Genomic DNA, 20,145 nt, shown 5'->3' with positions numbered 1-20,145 from the left:
GCCAGGCTCCTCTGTCTCTGGGATTCTCCAGGCAAGAATACTGGAGTGGGTTGCCGTGCCCTCCTCCAGGGGATCTTCTGGACCCATCTTTTACTGGCATCTTTTACATTTCTTGCATTGGATAGCGGGTTCTTTACCACTAGTGCCACTTGGGAAGCCCAAAATCTTCTAATAGCCACACTTGAAAAAGAACTAGGTGAAACTAACTTTAATAATGTATTTTATTTAACCCAATATATTCAAAATATTATATCCCTTCAACATGCAGTCAATATAACGTTATTTTAAATTTGTTTTAGTTTTGGTGTTAAATATGAAATTTGTTATGCGATTTGCAGTTGACAAATCTGTCGACACTAGTCACATTTCAAGTGTGTTTTAGTGGAGAATTCACTGGTGGTCCAGTGGTTAGGACTCAGGCCTCTGTTGCACGGGGCACAGGTTCTATCCCCGGTTGGGGAAATAAGATCCCTCATGCTGCAAGGCCAAAAAGCAAAAGAAATTTAAAAAAATCAAGTGTTCAGTAGTGACATGTGGTTGGTGGCCATCATGTGGGCACTGCAGGCTTAGAGAGTGCCTAAACCTGATGGGTCACAGGCAGCAGGATCTTTGATGTGGGATCCAGATATCTTGGTTCCCACCCTTGATTTTTCTTACACCTTGACTTAGGAGTCCTTGTTATTCTGTGAGACTAGAGACATGTCCCCAGTTCCCATGGGTCAGAAGACCTGCATATCTATTGCAGGGTATCTGTTTCAGGCTCTGCGAAGTCCAGCTGTACAATTACTTCTACCTGCAACACTCTCCTTAAGTGGCTCTTGCTGAGTTGCCAGAGACCTCCTGGCTGTCAAACCAGCTATTTCCAGGGAAACTTTCCCTGGCTTCCCTGCTGCTGTGGCCTTTTTCCTTGACTTACCTCCCCTGAGTTGCTTCCTGCCTCTCTGATTCTTCTATCTTCTCCATGGCTCAGCACTCCCCATCCTTCTCTTCCGTGTTGATGGTCTCCTGAGTGCTGCCCTTGGTCCTCTGACCTCTCACTCTACACTCAGGGAGGCCTGGGTAATCTTCCTTCACTTGTATCATCTTTACTTACAAGGATCTTAAGTTTCTCTCTTCTGCTCTAAACCCATCCTGAGCTCTGGACTTAAGTATCTATCCAACTGTCTACTGGAGTCCTGTCTCCTTTGAAAGATCTTGAAGACATTGGGAATTCAACAAGGCAAAATTGCACTGATAACCTTTTCCCTCAATGTATTATTTCTCCATTTGTATTATTAATTTGGTGAATGGCATCACTGGTTATCTGGTCACTGAAAGCAGAAACCTGGGATCAACAGGACTCCTTCTGTTCAATTCCCATATCTCATTATTAACAAGTCCCACTAATTCTGCATTCTAAAGAATTCTGCCTCTTTGCCTCTTGACACCACTTAAGTTCAGTGCTCACTGTTTCTTGGCCTCACTGATCAGCTTTTGGGATCTGTTTCCCAAGCAGGGATTGAACATGGGCCGCTGCAGTGAAAGTGCCAAGTTCTAACCATTGGACCACCAGGAAACTCCCTAGTTCGAGGCTCACTGTTCTGGCCTGGGTTATTACAGTGGGTTCCTAATTGGTTTCTTTGGACTTTCATGATCTTGCAATAGAGTGTAAGCTCTTTGAGAGTACACGTTCCTATTGTTCATACAGCTTCCTAGTACTTAGAACAGCACCCAGCACATAGTAGGCATTCAGTGAGAATTTGTTGAGGAAATGTATGGGTAGATGTCTATGATCCATCTGTCCAGCTTCACTTCCCATGTCACATCCAATCCTCATTCAGAGTTGAGTGAGGATCAAGATTTCTTAGCGTTGAAGGTTGGGATTTCTTAGTGAGTTCGGTCTTCACCATTTTGTCCTGTCTGCCTGCACACACTCAGCCCCCATGTCATTATCCACAGGAAGCTTTGTCTCCCTGAGTCTTGATTAATTAAGTACCCCTTCTCTCAAGCTGCATATCATTGAGAGAGAAGAAAAACTTGCAAACACGTATAGTGAGTTTTGACAAAGTGCTAGCATGTGGTACCTCAGAGGATAATGAAGGGGATAAGAAAGGCTTCATGAGGAGGTGTCTTTTGAGGCAAAAGCATGTGCTCAGAGGCATACAAAAGCAGTGCCTATTTCTGTGGCATGGTTCTGTAAAACTGGAGTCCAGGGTTCCCTAGGGTAGGATGAGAAATGGAAAGGCGAGTTGGTGAAGTGCCCCGACTGGCACGCATTGCATTCCTGTAGGTAACAGGCAGCCACTGAGCTTCTGTAAGGGGGGAGTGATGTTTGGACTCATTCTCCCTCACCAAATACTGACACCTGAGTTCCTATTTGCTGCTGCTTGGTCTGAGCCCATTCAGGTCCATCACTTTCTGCAAGAGTACTGGGAAGCAGAGGAAGACAGACGATCCACTACAGGAGGGGAAGAGTAGGAAGGCTGAATTGCCAAATACCACACCGTGAGCAGGAGAAAACTCTGATGGGAACCCAGCTGTCTTCCTTCCCTGCCTGTGCAGTCAATTACTCTCCCCTGAGCGCCCTGTGTCAGGCACTGGCACCTGGGGTAGGCAAATCATAAGTGAGGAAGAGAAATCATTCTACATTTCCAGGCAACTCCTAGTCTGAAGGTGCAGACTGCACACCAGAAGACATACTAAGGGCAGAGAAAGGAGGGGCTGGAAATTCTAGATACCCAGGTTGAGGGGTCTGATGAGGGACTGGGGGGCCTCATGAAGGAGGAGAGTGCAGAGCAGATTGGGAAGGTGAACCAGAACTGGGCTGGGGAGAAGCGAAAGCGGTGAAGATGACCTGTGTAGCTGTGGAGGTGGGAAAGAGTGAAACTTACACTACACTCCTCAGAAGCACTCTAAGTCTGGCAGCCTGTGTCAATGGCCTTGTGCAGCTACCCTTGTGGCTCCTGCCAGAGTGTGTGTGGCTTTGCAGGGGCTGTGGGGTGGCAGGAAAGGCCCTGGGTCCCTCTTTCTGCTTCCCTTCCTTCTCTTTTGCACTGGCTGGGGAGGTACCTTTCTAGAAGCAGGATGTCTGGGTTCCAGATTCTTCCTTCCCCAACCTTCACCAGACATAAATTACAAGTGATTTCATTAAATGCACCTCCTGCTGGGGATGTTGGCTCATAATTCCTCTCTGATTAACCCCCACTACCCCGGCAAGTTTATAGGCCAAGAGAGGGAGGGGATAAGAGGGAGGGAAAAAGGAGGGTTGGGGGAATCCCAGGCGGGTGATGGATGCCTCTGTCAGCCCAGCTCGTATTTATTAATAGTCTTAATACGGGAAGCAATAAAGGAAGAGAGGGATTCTATTAATTAAATCATTGTTATAATTAACTTTCATTAAAGGAGGATCAATAAAGAGGAGTAGAGATGGAGAGAGGAGAGATCCATTATCTCTAATTTCCTTGGAAGGGATTCAGGGAACGAGATGGGGTTGCTAGGAGACAGCAACGTGAGAGAAGGAAGGATGTAAGATGTCACCCAGGTGGGGCTGGAAGGGGGTGGGCAAGGAACGTTTCAGGTGGATGCAGAGAGGGAATGGTGGGGGTGGCCCATCCATGGGCCCTGAAGGGAATGGAGGGTGGCTGAAAAGGGAGCAACTGGGGTGGAGAACAGTGGGCTGTAGACGCGGCTAATGCCGGGTACTGCCGAGAGCCCTGGTGAGCACGTGGGTCCTTAATCCATGCTTTATGATGCTGCGTGTGTGTCTGTCTAGCCTGTGAAGCTGGTTAGGGTGGATGAATGTGTTTTTGTGTTTGTAGAGTCTATATGTGCATACTGGTATCTGAGGGTTGCAATAGAGGCAGAGAAGAAGGCAGGGTTGGGAGAAATTCAAATAATTCTAGAGATAGGAGGTTTAGGACATTTTTTACCAAGCTGATACTCAAAGGGGTGTACTCTTAATGGGAGTGATGTCTGTCCTTTGGCTCAGGTACAGTGAAGGCTGCTTTGGAGAGTAAAGGTCTCAGCGGTGGAAACTTCACCCTACTTTCAAGACACACACCTCGGCCCATATCCCAGGTCCCACATTGCTCCACCTCGGAACAGCCCTCCCCTCCCCCTCAGTTTGCCCCCTCCTGCACTGCAGTGTTCCCCAACCAGACCCCCATCTGAGACAAAGGTTCCCCTCTCCTCACTTCCCATCAGCGGCCAGCGTATCAGGAGGCATCATGGAAAAATACTGCCAGCCTCCTCCCTAAGGCACGGGGCTGGGGAGGGCCCTTCCTCCCTTCCTCTTCCCTCCACCAAGGTCTAACAGCCAGAGGTCTTGAGCATCTTTGCTCTAGTCACACCTCATGATAAGAACACATTTTATTAGAATAGTTATACATATCATATAAATATATTTGTTCAACTACTGGCAGGGGGAGGGCAATGGGGGGGAGCTCTTATTGCTGAGGGGGGACGTGGTGAGCGAGGAAGGGCTGGCAAGTGGGGACACCTGGGACCATTTGTTCCCCCATCCCTCAGAGAAGGCACAAGTACATTATTTCTTTCCATGTGAGGACCCTGGGGAATGGTGGTGGAGAGGGACAGGAGATAAAGTACAGAAAACCTCAAAAATACAAAAGAAACCTCCAAACTTGGTATCTAATGGTATGGAAAAGGCTGGGCTGGGGTATGGAAGGCAGCGGGGGAAGAGGAGGAGGAACCAGAGAAGCTCAGAACCAGAAGAGACCTAAAAAGGTCATGATATCAATGCAGGCCCCAGAGAAAACTCAGTAAACAAACAGACCCCGAACAAAAGGGGGGGCGTGCCCCAGGAATTGGCTTTGGGGCATCAGAGAGTGTGAGTGTGTGTGGTGGTGGTGCAGTGGTTGGTGTGACTAACAGAAGCAACTGGAGCCAGGAGGGGGTGATTCTATTCCCCCTAGAGAAGGCCTCCTCCATCTGGGTTCCTCCAAAACCGCTTTCAGGGAGTAAATTCAGCCACTGCTTCCAAGAAGGAACCCCTGCCTGGACAGAAGAGCCAGCTGGGAGAGGATGATGTTGGGGAGCCTGGGATGTTTTCAGGCAACAGAATATCATGGAGCCGAGGGTGTTGGAAAAGAGCTAAGTGTATGTCTATGGATGAGTGTGTGCATGTGCGTAAGTGTGTGTCTGTGTGTCGACTGGGGGTGGGGGGTGGGGTCACTCAAAGGTGAAAGGGTCCTGGGTGCTGAAAAAGAAGTGTCCATCCATGTGGTCCTCCATGGCATCCTTGTCACTCTCGGCTGGGAAGCGCTCCTTACAAATGGGACATTCCTTCCACGGTGGGGTGGCAGGGCCCCCAGTGCTGGCCTCTGTCAAGGGACCCACAGCAAAGCCACTAGAGAAAGACAGAGGGGAAAGAGAGGGTCAGCATGCTCTGCTGCCTTCTCGGCTTTCAGACCTCAGGGAGAGGGACCCACACACGTGGGCTCCCAGATGACCCTGTTCCTAACGTCCTCTCCAAGCCTCTCACAGTCCCCTCTCCCCACAGCACTGGAAGCCTTAGCTTCCCAGCTCCCCGTGCCCTCTTTTCTTTAGTCCCTGCTGGTTGCTCTAGTACACGGCCCTTCCCCCAACCCTTCTCCTCCCTCCATCTCCGTCTGCTGCCTAATGAGGCTGAAAATGAGTCTGACATCGTCCTTCATCTTCCTGCTCCAGCCTGAAAGGATGACAGCATCACCTCCTCCTTGCCCCGAGCCCATCTCATATCCAGGCGAAGCTGGGGGCTGGACGATAAAACCTCTCTTGCCTCCCTGCCTTCCCCTCTTGATCTGAGGGGGGGAAAAGGGAAGGCGGGGGAGGGGGCACAATCTGATACCTGAATTCGCCACCCAAAGGATTGCCCAGGGGAGTCAGAGAGCAGCGACAGCATCTGAGGGGTGATCAGATGGATGCTGGACCCCAGTCTTCTCTCTGTTCCTGTCCCTGAGGGCTTTGGTCACCTCCCTTCAACCCCTGACAGAGCCTAGGCACTTACCTGGTGGCTGGGGAAGGGGTAAGGGCAGGAGAGGGGGGACGCAGGGCAATTTGGGCTCCGCGGAGGACGGTGCTAGAACAACACAGAAGCCAGTTAAAGGCAGGGCCCCTGAGTGCACATGTGCAGTGATAGGATCGGGGAGGGCTGCCTGAAGGCACCAGTGATCTGGGGTGGTGGGTCATTCTCTGTGTCAGCACAGCTACATCTCCTTTTCTTAGCTGGGGCCAAGAAGAGGGAGGTGGTGGAAGCGCATGAGGACTGTTCACCTGGGTGCCCTTTCCACGGGCATCCTCCCTGCTGTCTGCCCCCTTGAGCACTCACCTGGCCATGTCGTAGAAGGCACTGCCCAGTTCCGGAAGTAGCAGGTTGGCCTCCTCACCCCCACTCTGCACAGCTGCCATCAGGACCGACTTCTCATCTTCAGCCTCCTGGGCACCAAAGGGATAGGGCTGAGTCTTGGGGTAGTATCCCAAGACGGGGGGAGCAGAGTGCTGGGGCAGGTAAGGGACGAACAGACTAGGCCCGGGTTGTTAACAGAGGGCTGCAGTAAGAGTGGGGCATGAGAAGCATGGTTTTTTTTTTTTTTTAGTATTTATTTGGCTGTACTGGGTCTTAATCATGGTATGTGGGATGTAGTTCCCCGACCAGAGGTGGAACCTGGACATTGGGAGCGAGCAGTCTTAGCCACTGGACTGCCAGGGAAGTTCCAGGAGAAGCATCTGGATGGGGGCTGGTGCACAGGAAGAGAAAACGGGTATGGGAAGAGGGGGTGGCAGCAGTGAGCTATTGGGTCAGACTGGGTTTTGGGGTGGTGTCTACTGGGCGGCCTTAAAGACAGCCTGGGCCTGCCTGCTCTCCTCCAAGAGCAATAGAGCCCTGTATAGCTAAAGCTCGCTGCTCTGCAAGCTGGGCCACTTGGGATTGGGCCTACCCCTTGTCCCTGTCCCTGTTCAGTCTCTCCTCTCTGCTCACCGAGTCTGAGCTACTGTCCCCACCCTCAGCTGGCCCTGAGAGTTGGGGAGCGATGGGGGCTGGCTGGCTGATGACCACGAGGGGAGAAGCCTCTCGCGGCCCTGTGGCAGGGGAGGAGCCCGGGTCTCCACTCTCACATAGGCTGTAGGGTGGGAGCCTCATGTCTTCTGGAGACTCGTCCTCCGAGTCTGTCAGAGCTGCTGGACAGCCTGCAGGCGAGGGAGCAGGCAGAGAAGAAAGAAGGTTGGATCAGCTCTGGCTTCTCTGGAGGAGAAATATAGTTAACAAATCAGGGACCAGGGTCTGGGAAGGAAGAAGGCAAAACACGGAGGGCAGAGGCTGCTCCCCGGGGGTCATGTGGAGTTTTCCCAACACGGGGAGGGAGAGCTAGGTGGCCGGGGTGGGGGTGGTCACAAGACTGTGGGTGTACAGACTCAGCCCCACGGCAGCGGCCTCCTCGTCCTCTGTGGCAGGGTCCTCACTCCACTTCTCATCAGCCACCTTCTCCAGGCGCGCCTCCAGCTTTCTCATGTACTCCAGCAGTTCCTGGAAGTGGGGAGAAGTATGAGAGGCTGAGAAGGTATGAACCAGGCAGCCCCACAAAGCCTTCCCCTCGTCCAGGGTGATCTCTGAGCTCTTCAGAATTTGATGCCTTCATCAAAGGGTGGGAGGGCTTAAGGCAGATTTCCACCCAGCCATGCCCACCCTGCTTCCCCCAGCAACCCTCCCCTGTCCTGCCAGGTGGGCTTCTAAGAGGAGCCATGGCCCCATTTTTAGCCTCTGGGCCCTTCTTACTGATGCCCGTCTCTAAGTCGAGATGACAAGAAGACACTGAGCTCCCAGCCCTCGGGTCCTCCACTCAGGCATCCAGGGGCGGTTCTGGGCTCTCACCTGCTTCTCCTCCTGTAGTTGCTCCTTTTCTTTCTGGAGCACACGCAGCGCTGAGCGCAGCTCTGTCAGCTCCCGCTTGCTCTCTGACAGCTGCACCTGGGGGGAAAGGGCCAGATAGAATCTGGAGCCTAGAACGTGCCTCCTAGAACCTGGATGCCACAACGTGGAACGATTCTTCATGCCTTCGCTCCTCGCTTGCCCCGACACACGGGAGCCCTGTCTCAACCGCAGGAGACTCACCTGAGTCCTTGCCTCCACCTCCCAAGTGGGGACTGGGAGGACTGCCTCTGGACTGGGGTGAAGAGGCCTTGGTCAGAGAAGGGCCACCCTAGAATTCTCCTGAGTCATCCCCACTGGGCCCAGAATGTGTGCCGAGGGCAGAAAGGCACACGGCAGGCTTCCGACCAATGAGGGCTGGGAGGCCTGCAAGTGGAATGCTGCCCACCAGGGAAGTGAGTGCTCAGCACTTCTGAGCCCACAGCCAAGGCAGAGGGAAGGGGCACTGATGTCTCAGGAGGCCCCTGCCTGGGGCTCTTGGGAGGCTGGGTGCCTCACCAGGCTAGAGTCCTTTTCCCGGGCCAGTTCAGTCTTGAAAACTTGGCTCTGAGTCTTCTCCTCCTGCACTGCCTTTTCCAGTCGAAGTATCTCTGCACTCAGCTTCAGGATCTTGTCCTTCTCTGCCTGGAGATGCCGAAGAGGCAAACAGGACATTAAGGGTAGGGGATGCCACTGGTAACAGTGCCATTCCTCACTGTGTCTGTTCTTTATTGGACTGAATGTTTTGGAGCCATTTAGAGACATCTTCCCTTCTTGCCTTCCTCATTCCCTGAAAGAAGGGCTCTGACAGCAAGGTGCCTTGCTGAGTAGGAATGGGTATCGTGCAGGGCTGGGGTGTAGAGTGGAACATGTATCTGAATCAAGATGTTAACAAAAGCAGTTGCTATGAAGATCAGGAACTAGACACTCCTTGCAGGGAGGGGCCGCATCGGGACAGTGAATATACCTCCCTCATAGGCCCTCCTCACCCCTAAGTCCATGAAGGTTCTCACCCTTGTTTCTCTCCCCCCAGGGGATCTGACCACACTGAGGTGGGGGCGGTAGTGACCAGGAACCTGCAGATCCCCCATCCCACTACCTCCACACTCTGCAGCAGCCCTGCCCGCTCCTTGCTCCACTGGCTTTTTTCTTCCTTCAAGTGCAGACTGAGCTCGGCCAGCCTGCCGTTGACTCCGGCCACCTCCAGACGGCTGCGGTGCAGCTCGGCTATGGTGCGGTCCCGGGCTCCCGCTGCGCTGGCCAACTCCTCCCCAAGAAGGGCAGCTTTCTGCTGGCTTGAGGCTGCAAGCTCCTGGGCCCCTCGAAGCTGCTCTTTCAGGGGCTCCAGCTCAGCCTTAGGAGAAAGGAGGAGATGGAATCAGGGCTCCCAGGAGTCATCTGTTGAGCCAGGAAGACAACTAGCTTCCTTCCTGTCCCCCATTGCATCAGGACCTCAGGACTGGGTTCTTTAGTCTTGAGCCATGCCTTTCCCCCAATTTGTTTACAACCAGCCCTAGAACATTCTCTACTTCCTGCTGCCCAGGGGTTTCACTCACCACCCGCTGCTGGGCCTGGCCGAGGGTGTCCTTCATCTGGGCCACCTTGTCCTTCAGTTGCTGGGCCTGAGCACTCTGCTCCTCCTGCCGGTCCTTGGCCTCCTGCAGCTCCAAATTCAAGTGGCGGTTCTCCTGCTGTGCCATCTGGAGCTCAGCCTGGTGAAGGCGGAGAGGAGGTAAGGAAAGGGAATACATATTTGGGGTGACCGGGCAGATGGACCTCTGTGATGAGAAAAGCCAAAGTTCCCCTCTTCAGATTTAGCACAAACTCAAGCCGTCAGCCCTGGCCAGCCCTTCCTGGGTTCTCAGCTCAAAGCAACTCAATCCTGAACGTCCCATCTCCAGTGCCACAGCCTGGGGTCTTATGTGAATCTAGCCATCCCATGTCTCATGTCTGCTCCCCTACACTTCCTTTTAGACCAAAACTCAACTTGGATGTCCTGTGGGCTCTCACACTTGCCATATTCTACCTCCCACTCCACCCCGTCCTTGCCACTCTTGTTTCTGTCCATGGTACTAACTACTTCCCAAGTCATTCAGGCTAGACACCTTGGTGCCATGTGTGGTTCTGTTCTCTCCCTAGCGGCCCACAGGATGGATGCTTCTCCATCCTTGGGTTCTGATGAAGCCATTTGGAAGCTTAAATATTTGATTTCAGTTTCTTCCAAATTATGAAAAATCATGTTGGAAAACAGTGCATAGACTCACATGTTAGCACACTGGAGATCCCCAAGCACTGACATGTGCTTCCAGGTTCATTCATTTTTGCGAAAACCTCAGAATAAAGTTTCAACTGTATTTTCTATTGATGTGAAGAGTGAACTGAGATTGCAAGGTAGAAGCTTAAAAATGATCATTTGCACTGGTCTGTATGTGAGACTCAAGGTGTACTCAATACTGTATAACCACACACGATACAGAAACAGGTCAGCTGCTGAGGCCAACAAAACAGTCATCCATAACCTCCAATTTCAGAGTTTGGTATCCATCAAAATTATCTAATTGCTTTCATCATTTAATAAGGAAATGTTATACATCTGAATTTATAGAAGTAAGTCTATAGTAAGACATGGGATGGACAACTGAGAGAGCAAACCAACTTGGAGCCCTTACCTCGCTTTGCTCCTTGTCTGCCTGCACTTCCTTCAGCTGCCCAAGGAGCTTCTCTTGTTCCCGAGTCAGGGCCTTCACCGTGTCTCTAACCCTGTGAGTGGTGGACACAATGCAGGTGACTTATCCATTTCCGGAGAAGGAACAAAAAAACTCAGACTTTATCATCAGCCCTTCTGCTGGGGCTCGTCTAGCTCAGAACTCCACCTCTCTGGGACACCCAAATTCCAGGTCTAAGCCCCATGTATCCAAGATTGCTGGCTTTAGAGTGCAGTCTAGGGGTCCACAATTGTTCCTTCCTCTCTGTGTGTCACTTTGAGGGAAGCTCTGCTGATGGCTTCCCAGTTGTCTGCACTCAATCGAGAGACTGGAATCCAGATTTCTGTAGACAGGGGCCAGTCATCGTTAATGATAAACTTTTGATTTAGGTCAGAAGTCAGCAGGTGTTTTCTGTAAAGGGCCTGAGAGTAAGTATTTTAGTTCTGCAGGCTGTGTGGACTCTGTGGCAACCTCTCACCTCTGCCATGGGTATGTGGAAACAGCCATAGACAGTATGTAAATGAACAAGCCTGGCTGTCTCAATAAAATTTTTTTGAAAACTGGAATTTGAATTTCATCTGATTTTTACATGTCACATAATATAACTCTTCTTTTGTTATTCAAGCATTAAAAATTGTCAAAACCATTCTCACCTTGTGGGCTATACAAAACCATGTGGTAGGCTGGATTCAGCATGTGGGCCGCAGTTCGCTGACCCCTGGTCTAGACAGTCCCTGATCTTTTCCAGGTGCTTGGTTTGATCCCAACGTCTCTATTCCATGATTTAGAACCTAGACATTTAGTATCTCCCTAGGGCAAGACTAACACATCCTAGACTGAAGAGGCCTTAGGGACCAACTCACTCTTTACTCTGGGTCTTGGATAGCATGCTGCTTTTCTCCAAAGAGTTTTTAAAAAGATATTAAATCTACGTGCACTGAATGAAAGAAACTTAATTATGTCATTTGATGAAAGAATTGTTTCTCCCAGTGAAAACCTGAAGGAGAGGCAAGGGAGGTGGCCAATATTTGTGCTATCTGGTAGAGAGAATAGTTGTCTAGCAGAAGATGGAAATTTATTCTATGTTGCTCCAGAGGTCTACACCAGGACCAATCAGGAAAGCTACAGGAGAGTAACTATGACAAAAGAGATAAAAAAAAATGACGGCTTTGTGATAAACAGGCCACCTTCTGAGGCAGTGATCTTCCCTCACATACCCTCTTAAATACATTACATTTCTCCCAATGCTAAGGTTCTATGATTTATACCTGTTTTCAGGGCAAAGATCCCCTAACATTTCTGGATCACCAGTTCTAACATTTCCTAATAATGAGAACAGAGTCTAATCTTATGCTTTGCTGAAGTAAAGTCTGAAATCCATCCTCTCTTATCTTGCCTGGACCATTCTATCCATTCCGTTCTTCCAAATCCTGCACTCCTAGCTCCTGCTTCACCTTCGCTGCACAATAAATACCAATGATTATTTCTAAAGGTAAGGAATACAGAATAAGTTAGGAAAGATGGAAGAGAGCTTGGCAGACAGAGATATCCTTAGGAATTGGAATACCCTGAGTGAGGTTGAGAAGGGAAGGAAAAAACCGTCAGGCAGGTCTTGCCTGCCTGACACAGGAGGCTGAGGTTTGAGGGTCAAAGGAAGCGAAGGGAAGTAATGGGGGTGGAAGGGGTCCCTTACCTGTCCAGCTCCACCTCCTTCATCAGCACTTTCTCACTGATGGTCTGGATGTCATCTTCCAGCTCCAGGATGCGGGCCACGTGGTCTCCCTGCTGTCGGCTCAGGATGTCCCTCTCTTCTGTGAGCTCCCCGTGGGACCGGGAAAGCCCCTGGAATTAAGGTTCCCCAAGAAGAGAGAAGCTGAGACTCACCTTGCAATGAGTGGACTAAAGGCTTAGGAGGAGAATTCCTAACTTTGACTATCTACCCTTCTACCCGGTCACCTTCCTTGAAGAAAAAACTGTAATGGAACATCCCCTTCCAGTGAAGATGGCCACCTCCACCCTATCTCAGCACTCCTGTGACTCAGAGAACTGAGTCTCACTACCAATTTGGGACAAGTCTCCCATCATAGTCAGTTGGCTACTACTTGTGACCCCTTCAGCCTGTATCTTTGATGCCAGAACCATTAAGAGCCCACTAACATCTCCCTTTCACTGTCTTCATTTTATTGGGTTTAGATTTTGGACCCCAAGTAGGCAGCCAGGACCTTCCCCCCACTGGCCCAACTCCCACCTTATACTGCTCTGCCAGCTCCGCATGCTCCTGCCTGGCCGCGGCCAGAGCCTTCTCAAGCTCCTGCACTTGGCTCTTCAGCTCTGTCACCTGCCCCTCCAGCTGTAGCTTCAGCTGCATCAGGTCATTCCTCTCTTGCTGGCTCTCATCCAGCTGGTTCTATGGAGGACAGGATGAGAAGTTGGGTTCTGCCTGTGAAGCACCCATTCCAAGGTCCTGTCCCCAACACTCTGCAGATGCGTGTCAGGGTGGGGAAGTTACATTAGTACAGGCTATAAAGGGGAGAGTCAGGAGGCCTGGTGTGCTACCAAATCTTGCCCACCTCCCATCATACACAGGCTCCCGGAACTCTCAACTGCCCACCCCTCTTCTCTTCCCCCCGAGGTCTTGCCCCTTCTTTGCCCAGCAATGGCAGGAAGGAACTCCTCACCTGGCAGAAGTCTTTCTCAATCCACACAGACAAAAGGGATGCCTCCCCTAATTTTACTCTATTTGTTCTGAGTCAGACAAATGTGGGTTTAAATCTCCAGTACGTTTTTTTTTTTTAACTAGCTAGGTGACTCTTAACAAAGTACTTAATTTCTCTGAGTCTCTCTCCTCATTTGTCATGTGATTCCCTAGCCTGGATTGTTGGAAGGTTTAAATGAGAAAAAAGAATGTAAAAACAGAAAGCGGGTAGGAGTTCTCCCACCGCTGACTTATGTAAGATATGAGCATCTTCTTCCCATCCTTCTGGTGATTCCATAAGCTTAGAGGGTTCCAGAGGGCAGGAGTTTGTATAAATCACAAACTACTCATTTCCACCTTCTGAGCCTTCCCCAGGCCTGTCCTCTTGTCTGGGGCATGGACGTCCTCCCCACCAGGCCCTATCTTTCCCCTTCCTTCAGGAAGTCTTCCTTGCTAACATCTGCCTCCTCTCCCTTATTCTTCTCTATCTGGTCCAATAGAAAAATAATACAAGCTACATATATAACTTAAAATTTTCTAGTAGACGCTTAAGGAAAATAATAAGAAACGGATGAAATTCATTCATCTAATCCAGTCAATCAAAAATGTTATCATTTCAACATGAAATCGATATAAACCATTATTGAGATCTTTTACATTCTTTTTTTTTTTAATACTAGGTCTTCAAAATCCAGTGTGTATTTCACCCATACAGAACATCTCAGTTTAGACCAGTCACATTTCAAGAGCTGAAGAGCAACACATGGGTAGCTGCTCCACAGGGTCTGGGGCCCTACCGATCTGCTCTCCCTCCTCACTTATCCTGGAAGTGGGTCTCATCCTTCCCTCCCTCGGAATGTTCCTTCCCCACGGGGCCTCCCTCCACCCTCTGCATCTTCCTCTAGAGCCCAGGGAAGGATGCAGCCCCAGAAAGAGGAGGTTCAAAAAGTTCTTAGGAAATCCTGAGTGATGCTGGCCTGTGGGTGGTCTGCTTTCCTATCCATCGTGTTTGTGACGGTGTTGGACTGAGGCTTTCCGGTAGGCAAGGCTTTGGGTAACTCCCAATAAGGTTTCAGCTGAGGGTGGGCAGGGTGAAGCGGGAGGGGGCCCCCTGCAATCCTATCCTCATTGGTAACTCCCAATGAGGTCACAGCTACAGCGAGGGCAGGGTGAAGCGGGAGGGGTCCCCTGCAATGCTATCCTCCGGCACCCTTGCCCAGGAGCAGCTCTGCTGCTCTGTTCTCACCTGCAGCACAGTTGCCTTGGGGACAACCAGCAGGATGTCAGAGCCACCATCAGTCTCCTCCAGGGTCACCAGTTCATCCATGGGCCGCGGCTCTCGGAACTGGAAAGGGGGGCTCTGCCCACACACCCGGCCCTGGCGGTTCACGTAGCGAAACTGGTAGAGCTGGGCTCCGGGTTTGGGCAGGTAGCTGGCTGTGGGGAAAAGTACAGACCCAGGACCCCAATATGATGCCAGGCCCTCAGGTGCTCAGCAGACCCTCTTCCCCTTGGTGTGTCTTATTAGCCATTGTCTTTGGCTCCAGCCCCTTGCTCCCTGTTCTACAGACTGTTTTCTCTCCTCTCCGTCTCCCACAGGCTATTTCTGATCCCTGGGATACTCTTTCCCTCCTTTCTGCCTTGCCCTCTCTTTCCTCTCTTGTCCAAACTGACCCTCTTTAATAACAACAACAACAACAATAACATTGCTGTTGTTGTTGTTTAGTTGCTAAGTCATGTCCAACTCTTTTGCGACCCCATGGACCATAGCCCACCAGGCTCCTCTGTCCATGGGATACCCCAAGCAACAGTAGTGGAGTGGCTTGCCGTTTCCTCCTCCAGGGGATCTTCCCGACCCACGGATTGAACCTAGATCTCCTCCACTGGCAGGTGATTCTTTATCACTGAGCCACTAGGGAAAGCCAGTAACAATGCAAGTTATCATTTTTTTTGAGTACCCATTATGTGCCAGGCACTGTATTAACAGCTTTATTTGTATCATTTTAAATCTTCCTATAAGCCAGGCATACCCTTTTACTGTTACGATAAGGGACACAGATAGGTTAAGTAATCTGCCCAAGGTCAAACAGCTTATAAGTATTAGAGCTGAGATTTGACGCTTTCAGAATCTAACGAGCATCTTCTAATATACGAAGCCACTTTTCCCTCTTCCCTACCTCCTAATTCCACAGGAGGAGTTCCCTCCTTTTTTCTTAGGAGGCAGGGCTATTGGCCCTTTACTGTTCATGTCTGAACCCCTAATGCTGTGAAAACCCCATGATTCTATCAATATATCTGGTGAGCCCATTACCCTCTTCCAAACTCCATCCCTTTGACCCCTCCCTCCCGATTTTCCCTCTTGTTTGTACCTTGGAACTGGACACTGGCGTGGATGGGAGAACCATCAGTAACACTTTCAGGCACCAAAGACCACACAAATGTGTGGTAATCCCGGACACAGGCAGCCTCCACCTGTCAGAGCCCACAGTGGGAGAGGGGTATGGCGATGCACCTCCCAGCTCCGGATGGTGCAAAGGGCTGAGGGACCGAACAGGGGCGGGCAGGATGGTGTGGCTGTGGCAAGGATGCTGAGACAGGGAAAGTGGAGGGATGCTAGTGTGTCAGGAGAGAGCAAGGTTAAGATAGGGAGAAGGTGGGCTTTGCTTACACAGATGGCCTTAGCCATTTCTGACATCCTTCTCCCTTCTTCCCTATCATTATGAGGTTGCGAATCCAGAAATCAAGTCATTCCCCATATTCCAAACCACCCATGGCCCATAAACCTGAGTCCAAAGGGGATCTAGGGATACCTTGAAGATGCCAATCCAGTCGCTGGCACTGGGCACAGTGCCTGGCGGGAGTGTGTAGTGACATTCCACCTTGGTGTTGGGAATGTAGGTCCGGGCTACATTCAGAAAGTTGACTCCACCCCGGGATGGTGCCCGGCTTAGTGATGACTCTTCCATTCTGGTCTCGAGCTATCTGTCCTCCTGTGAAACAAAGATTTAATATCCTAAAAAGTCTCTCCCCTCTACCTCTCTGCCCCACAACTCTGTCCCTACCCACCCACAGCCCCTGCCCCTGGAGATGACAGTGTATCTGGTTTTCAACCCCTGTGAGTTACAGGACTCTTTAAAGATATCAGTCTTTGTTTCTAGGGCATTGGTCTGGCCTTCGTGGTTGGTATACATCTTGTCTCACACTGCACCCTCTGAGTCACAGGCTTTTCCTAGAATTAAGATTTAATTTCTGCTCCCTTTTCACAGCCCCACTGACCAAGCCTCAGTACCCTAGACTCTGCTTCCTGCAGTCAGTCCCTCCTTTTCCATCTCTTAATAGCCTTGGATATTCCAAATTCTTCAGCCTCCATCTCCTCACCCCATCCCTCACATCTTCTGGCTCTTGAATTCAACTTCCAACTGAGGTGTGGGGTCCCCCCTCATCCTGAGCAGGTCTCCTTGCTCACTCCAGCTGTACCCAGAAATGACTTATAACACCTGAAAACAGCAACCATCTCTGAAAGTAACAAGCCAGTCTTTGGAGCTGGAATGTGGCTGACCAATCCTGAAGCCTGTGAACTCTCACCCTCTCTTCCCATCTCTCCCCTGTCTTATGCCATGAATAATAATAATAATAATAATAAAGCCTGTACTCTCATCCAAGAGACAAAGGGAAAGAATGGAAATACAGGTTCTCTCCCTCAATTATTACTCCAGAAAGTCAAGAATTCTGGAGGCGGCTGTTTCAAGGGTGAGGTGGAACACTCAGTAGGAATGTGGTGCTGTGGGGAGATGGAATGTGGGGGCCTGGAGCCAGGAAAGCCCCACCCCCGGTAGGGACAGCCTGGAAGTATGGGCCCTTGGAACGGGGAAATGTACACATAATGCTGAGAGGAGGAGAAACAGTTCAAAAAGAACCTCACATTCTTTTCTTCAGGTCTTGAGCAGGGCTCGAAACCTACTGGTTTGACTGTTTGTTAACCCATCTCTAGTTTTCCCCTTCCCCCTCATTTTCTCTGTTCCCCTTAGCCCCAATTCTAAATGTCTGAACCCTTCCATCTGCTTGGACTGGTAGTTGGAGGCATGCTATAGGATGGGATTAAGAAGAAAGGTGTTCTAAGTTGGGTGAGGAGAGTTCACTGGAAAATCTGAGGGTAGAGTGAGGAAAGGTAACAATAATCAAGAGAACTCTGCAGGGGAGGACTGTGAGATGGCCCTCGTCAACTCTCATCTCCAGCCCACTGAACTCAGTCCTGTGTCAACCACAGCGATGGGCGTCCAATCAACCACAGCCACTAGTCATGTGCACGCCCTCAGACATCACAAACCCACACCAGGCTTAAGTCAGGTGGGCAGGGACTTTAAAAGAGGACAGAAACTGAGGGAAGAGGGAAGGTGGGCCAGCTCTATAAAAAGGAGCTACGTCTCCCTCCAAAATGGAGACTTATGACAACAAGAGGTGTCTCTTTATTTCCATCTCTGAAAAATCCCTAGTGAAAACTAGTCTATGTTTTTTCCCCTTCAATACAATTCTGGCTTTCTAAAAGGGGCTGAATTGTTCTCAAACACATTGTCCTGGGGACCCAGGACAATATTCCCCACAAAATTCATAACATCTGGAAATATCCCCCAGGTTTGAAAGAGAGCTATGGGCACCTAAGGTCTGTATGTGTAGCCAGATTCAGGTGTTTGCATGGGGGGGGGGGGGGTCCCATCCCCCCACCACGCTGTAGGGCTCTAGAGTTCTTTGACATTCTACATCTTGGAAGGCTTCCCTCCCCACGGATCCAGCGTAGTGAAGGCCTTTGGATTGGTGGGGGCGAGCAGCGTAGGGGCTAAGGGGAAAGGGAAGGTTTGTGGGGCGAAGTCTTGCTGGGCCGAGAATGAGCAGACTTCAGCCTCCCTCGAGTTCCCTTAAGCGTATCACGCTTTATAGAGAAGGACTGAGAGGGAGGCAAGAGCCGTCAGAGGGCACCCCCGTGATCAGGCCCCCCATGAGACCAAGAACTCCCGAAACAGTGGGGATGGCTTCTCCAGTCCGGAAAGTGTTAACGCTCAAACGCTCCTGCTCCCCCTTCTACGGTTCCCTTAGACGACCCTTTCACAGACTGGAAAGTGGGGTGACCCCCCCCATAAGATCGCCCCCAAATTAGGCCAAGTTTTCTTACCCCACAGACGGATCAGCTGTTCCCTCACCTTTCACCAACAACAAAAACAGCACTCGGACTGCGAGGGGGAGGGAGATGGGTGGGCGCGAGGGCTTCTGGGGTTTGTGGTTCCCCCACACTTTTTCCCTGTTGAACCAGCGCAGAACTGGGACTACATATCCCAAGAGGCTGTGCATAAGGGGGGCGGAGTAGAGGGCGGCCGTGGTGGCTGCCTCACCGCTGCATCCTGGGAGGCGTAGTTCTCACTTCCACTGCAGCCAACGAGGGTGAGGCCAACAAAGGACTTCACAGCCCAAGATGCCTTGGGAGGGGGCAAGCTATATTAGTGGAGACTGCTGGTTGGTAATGTGCGTGTTTAGGGGGTGGGGAGGAGTTACGGCTCTAACGCCCCTTGTATAATTCTTTAAGAGTCGGCCGAAGCGCTCGGGTTCTCCCGCTTGTTTACTTTTTTTTCCTCTTTCGTGTACTTTTAACACAACATGTGAGATAGGAAGTTTTGTTATCCACTCCCTACAGATGTAGAAGCCAAAGCCCAGAATGGTTACGGAACCGGTCTAAAGTATCAAAGCTATGAGATGGTAGGACTGCACGACTCCGAGTGTCCTTGCCATTACATCACGGCGACCCTACTGTTTAGGGGATAGGAAACTAATCTAATATCTGTGGCAGTAGTTTCTCTGCTTCAACATCAGGGACAGCCCCTGCAAAAACTATGTGCTGGGCACCGCTGACGATTTTTTTCCCCAACTTTAAGGTCTCAGTGCCAGAGGTCTGCCAATACAATCCTGGCCTGGCATCCCTGGAATGGTCTTTAGGTCCAGGAGGATCCATTGTCTAACGTGGTGGTTGGGGGAGAAGGGGGGAAGATGAAGTTCAAGTTGGAAAGGAAATCTGACATAGTTCAGGACGGGCCACACACACACACACAAGCCACTTAGGGGAATACTTTTTCCAAGCCTCATAAACTGGCTTAAATTTAGGATAAGAGACATATTGTTGCTCCTGTTTTTGTTTAGGGGAGGTGAAAGATTCATACTCCTACACCCCGAGTTTTATTAAAGACTTGGGTATCCTGCTCCCCCTGTGTGCTCTGGACCCTCCAAGTAGTCTGAGACATTCAGAATGATCTCTCTGTGTCTGTCTCTGTATTAAGGAATTACAGTCTAAGAATTGATTTGCACTTTCTGGGTGCCTGCTTTAATTCTCTCCTGCATTAAGTTATGGAGCCTCTGCCTTTTCCAAGTTTGGGGGTAGTATTTTGCTTTTATGACTGAAAAGGATATCTGGTGCTTGCCCTTGGGTGCCTTTCATCTGAAGATGTCCGAGCACTTAACAATAAGTCATTGGGCTTCACAAACATTAAAGTGACATGTCTGTGTCATTAGTCAGGATTTATGAGTTAGGGAACAAGCTGCTGGTTGCTGAGATGGCTCAAGGTCCTGGGGTGGACGCAGAATGAGGCCTGTCCAGGGACTCAAGTCTCAGTTGTTCTTGGTTTTTGTCTTCCGCCCAGAATAAAGGCTTATAGGAAAACTCAGATTTAGCTGGAGCTAGAAATAATAACTTCATTTATTCGGTGTTTAATATGATGACCGCAGCCATGAAACTGAAAGACGCTTGCTCCTTGGAAGGAAAGCTATGACAAACCTAAACTGTGTATTAAAAAGCAGAGATATCACTTTGCTGACAAAGGTCT

At 50.4% G+C, this 20,145-nt stretch overlaps 1 protein-coding gene across 2 annotated transcripts; it reads right to left on the bottom strand.

Moving 5' to 3' along the window:
* Positions 1 to 4,341: 4,341 nt before the first annotated feature.
* On the bottom strand, positions 4,342 to 18,510 carry CALCOCO1 (calcium binding and coiled-coil domain 1). Of its 2 annotated transcripts, none has more exons than XM_052639912.1 (15): positions 18,450 to 18,510; positions 16,093 to 16,272; positions 15,652 to 15,754; positions 14,529 to 14,719; positions 12,836 to 12,994; positions 12,281 to 12,429; positions 10,552 to 10,642; positions 9,439 to 9,594; positions 8,982 to 9,236; positions 8,402 to 8,527; positions 7,847 to 7,942; positions 7,390 to 7,501; positions 6,956 to 7,164; positions 6,305 to 6,408; positions 4,342 to 5,344 (listed from the first exon to the last, which is right to left on the bottom strand). In XM_052639912.1, exons 2-15 carry the CDS (start codon positions 16,246 to 16,248, stop codon positions 5,167 to 5,169), a joined length of 2,085 nt encoding a protein of 694 aa, XP_052495872.1. In that variant the 5' UTR covers positions 16,249 to 16,272; positions 18,450 to 18,510; the 3' UTR covers positions 4,342 to 5,166. The 2 variants fall into 2 exon arrangements, with proteins under 2 accessions (XP_052495872.1, XP_052495871.1); XM_052639911.1 differs by having other exon boundaries at positions 4,343 to 5,344; positions 6,305 to 6,411.
* Positions 18,511 to 20,145: the final 1,635 nt, after the last annotated feature.

Source organism: Budorcas taxicolor, chromosome 5, assembly GCF_023091745.1.
Source record: "Budorcas taxicolor isolate Tak-1 chromosome 5, Takin1.1, whole genome shotgun sequence".
Taxonomy (NCBI): domain Eukaryota; kingdom Metazoa; phylum Chordata; class Mammalia; order Artiodactyla; family Bovidae; genus Budorcas; species Budorcas taxicolor.
The sequence above is the reverse complement of the archived record's forward strand: the minus strand, read 5'-3'. Positions and strand labels throughout refer to the sequence as shown.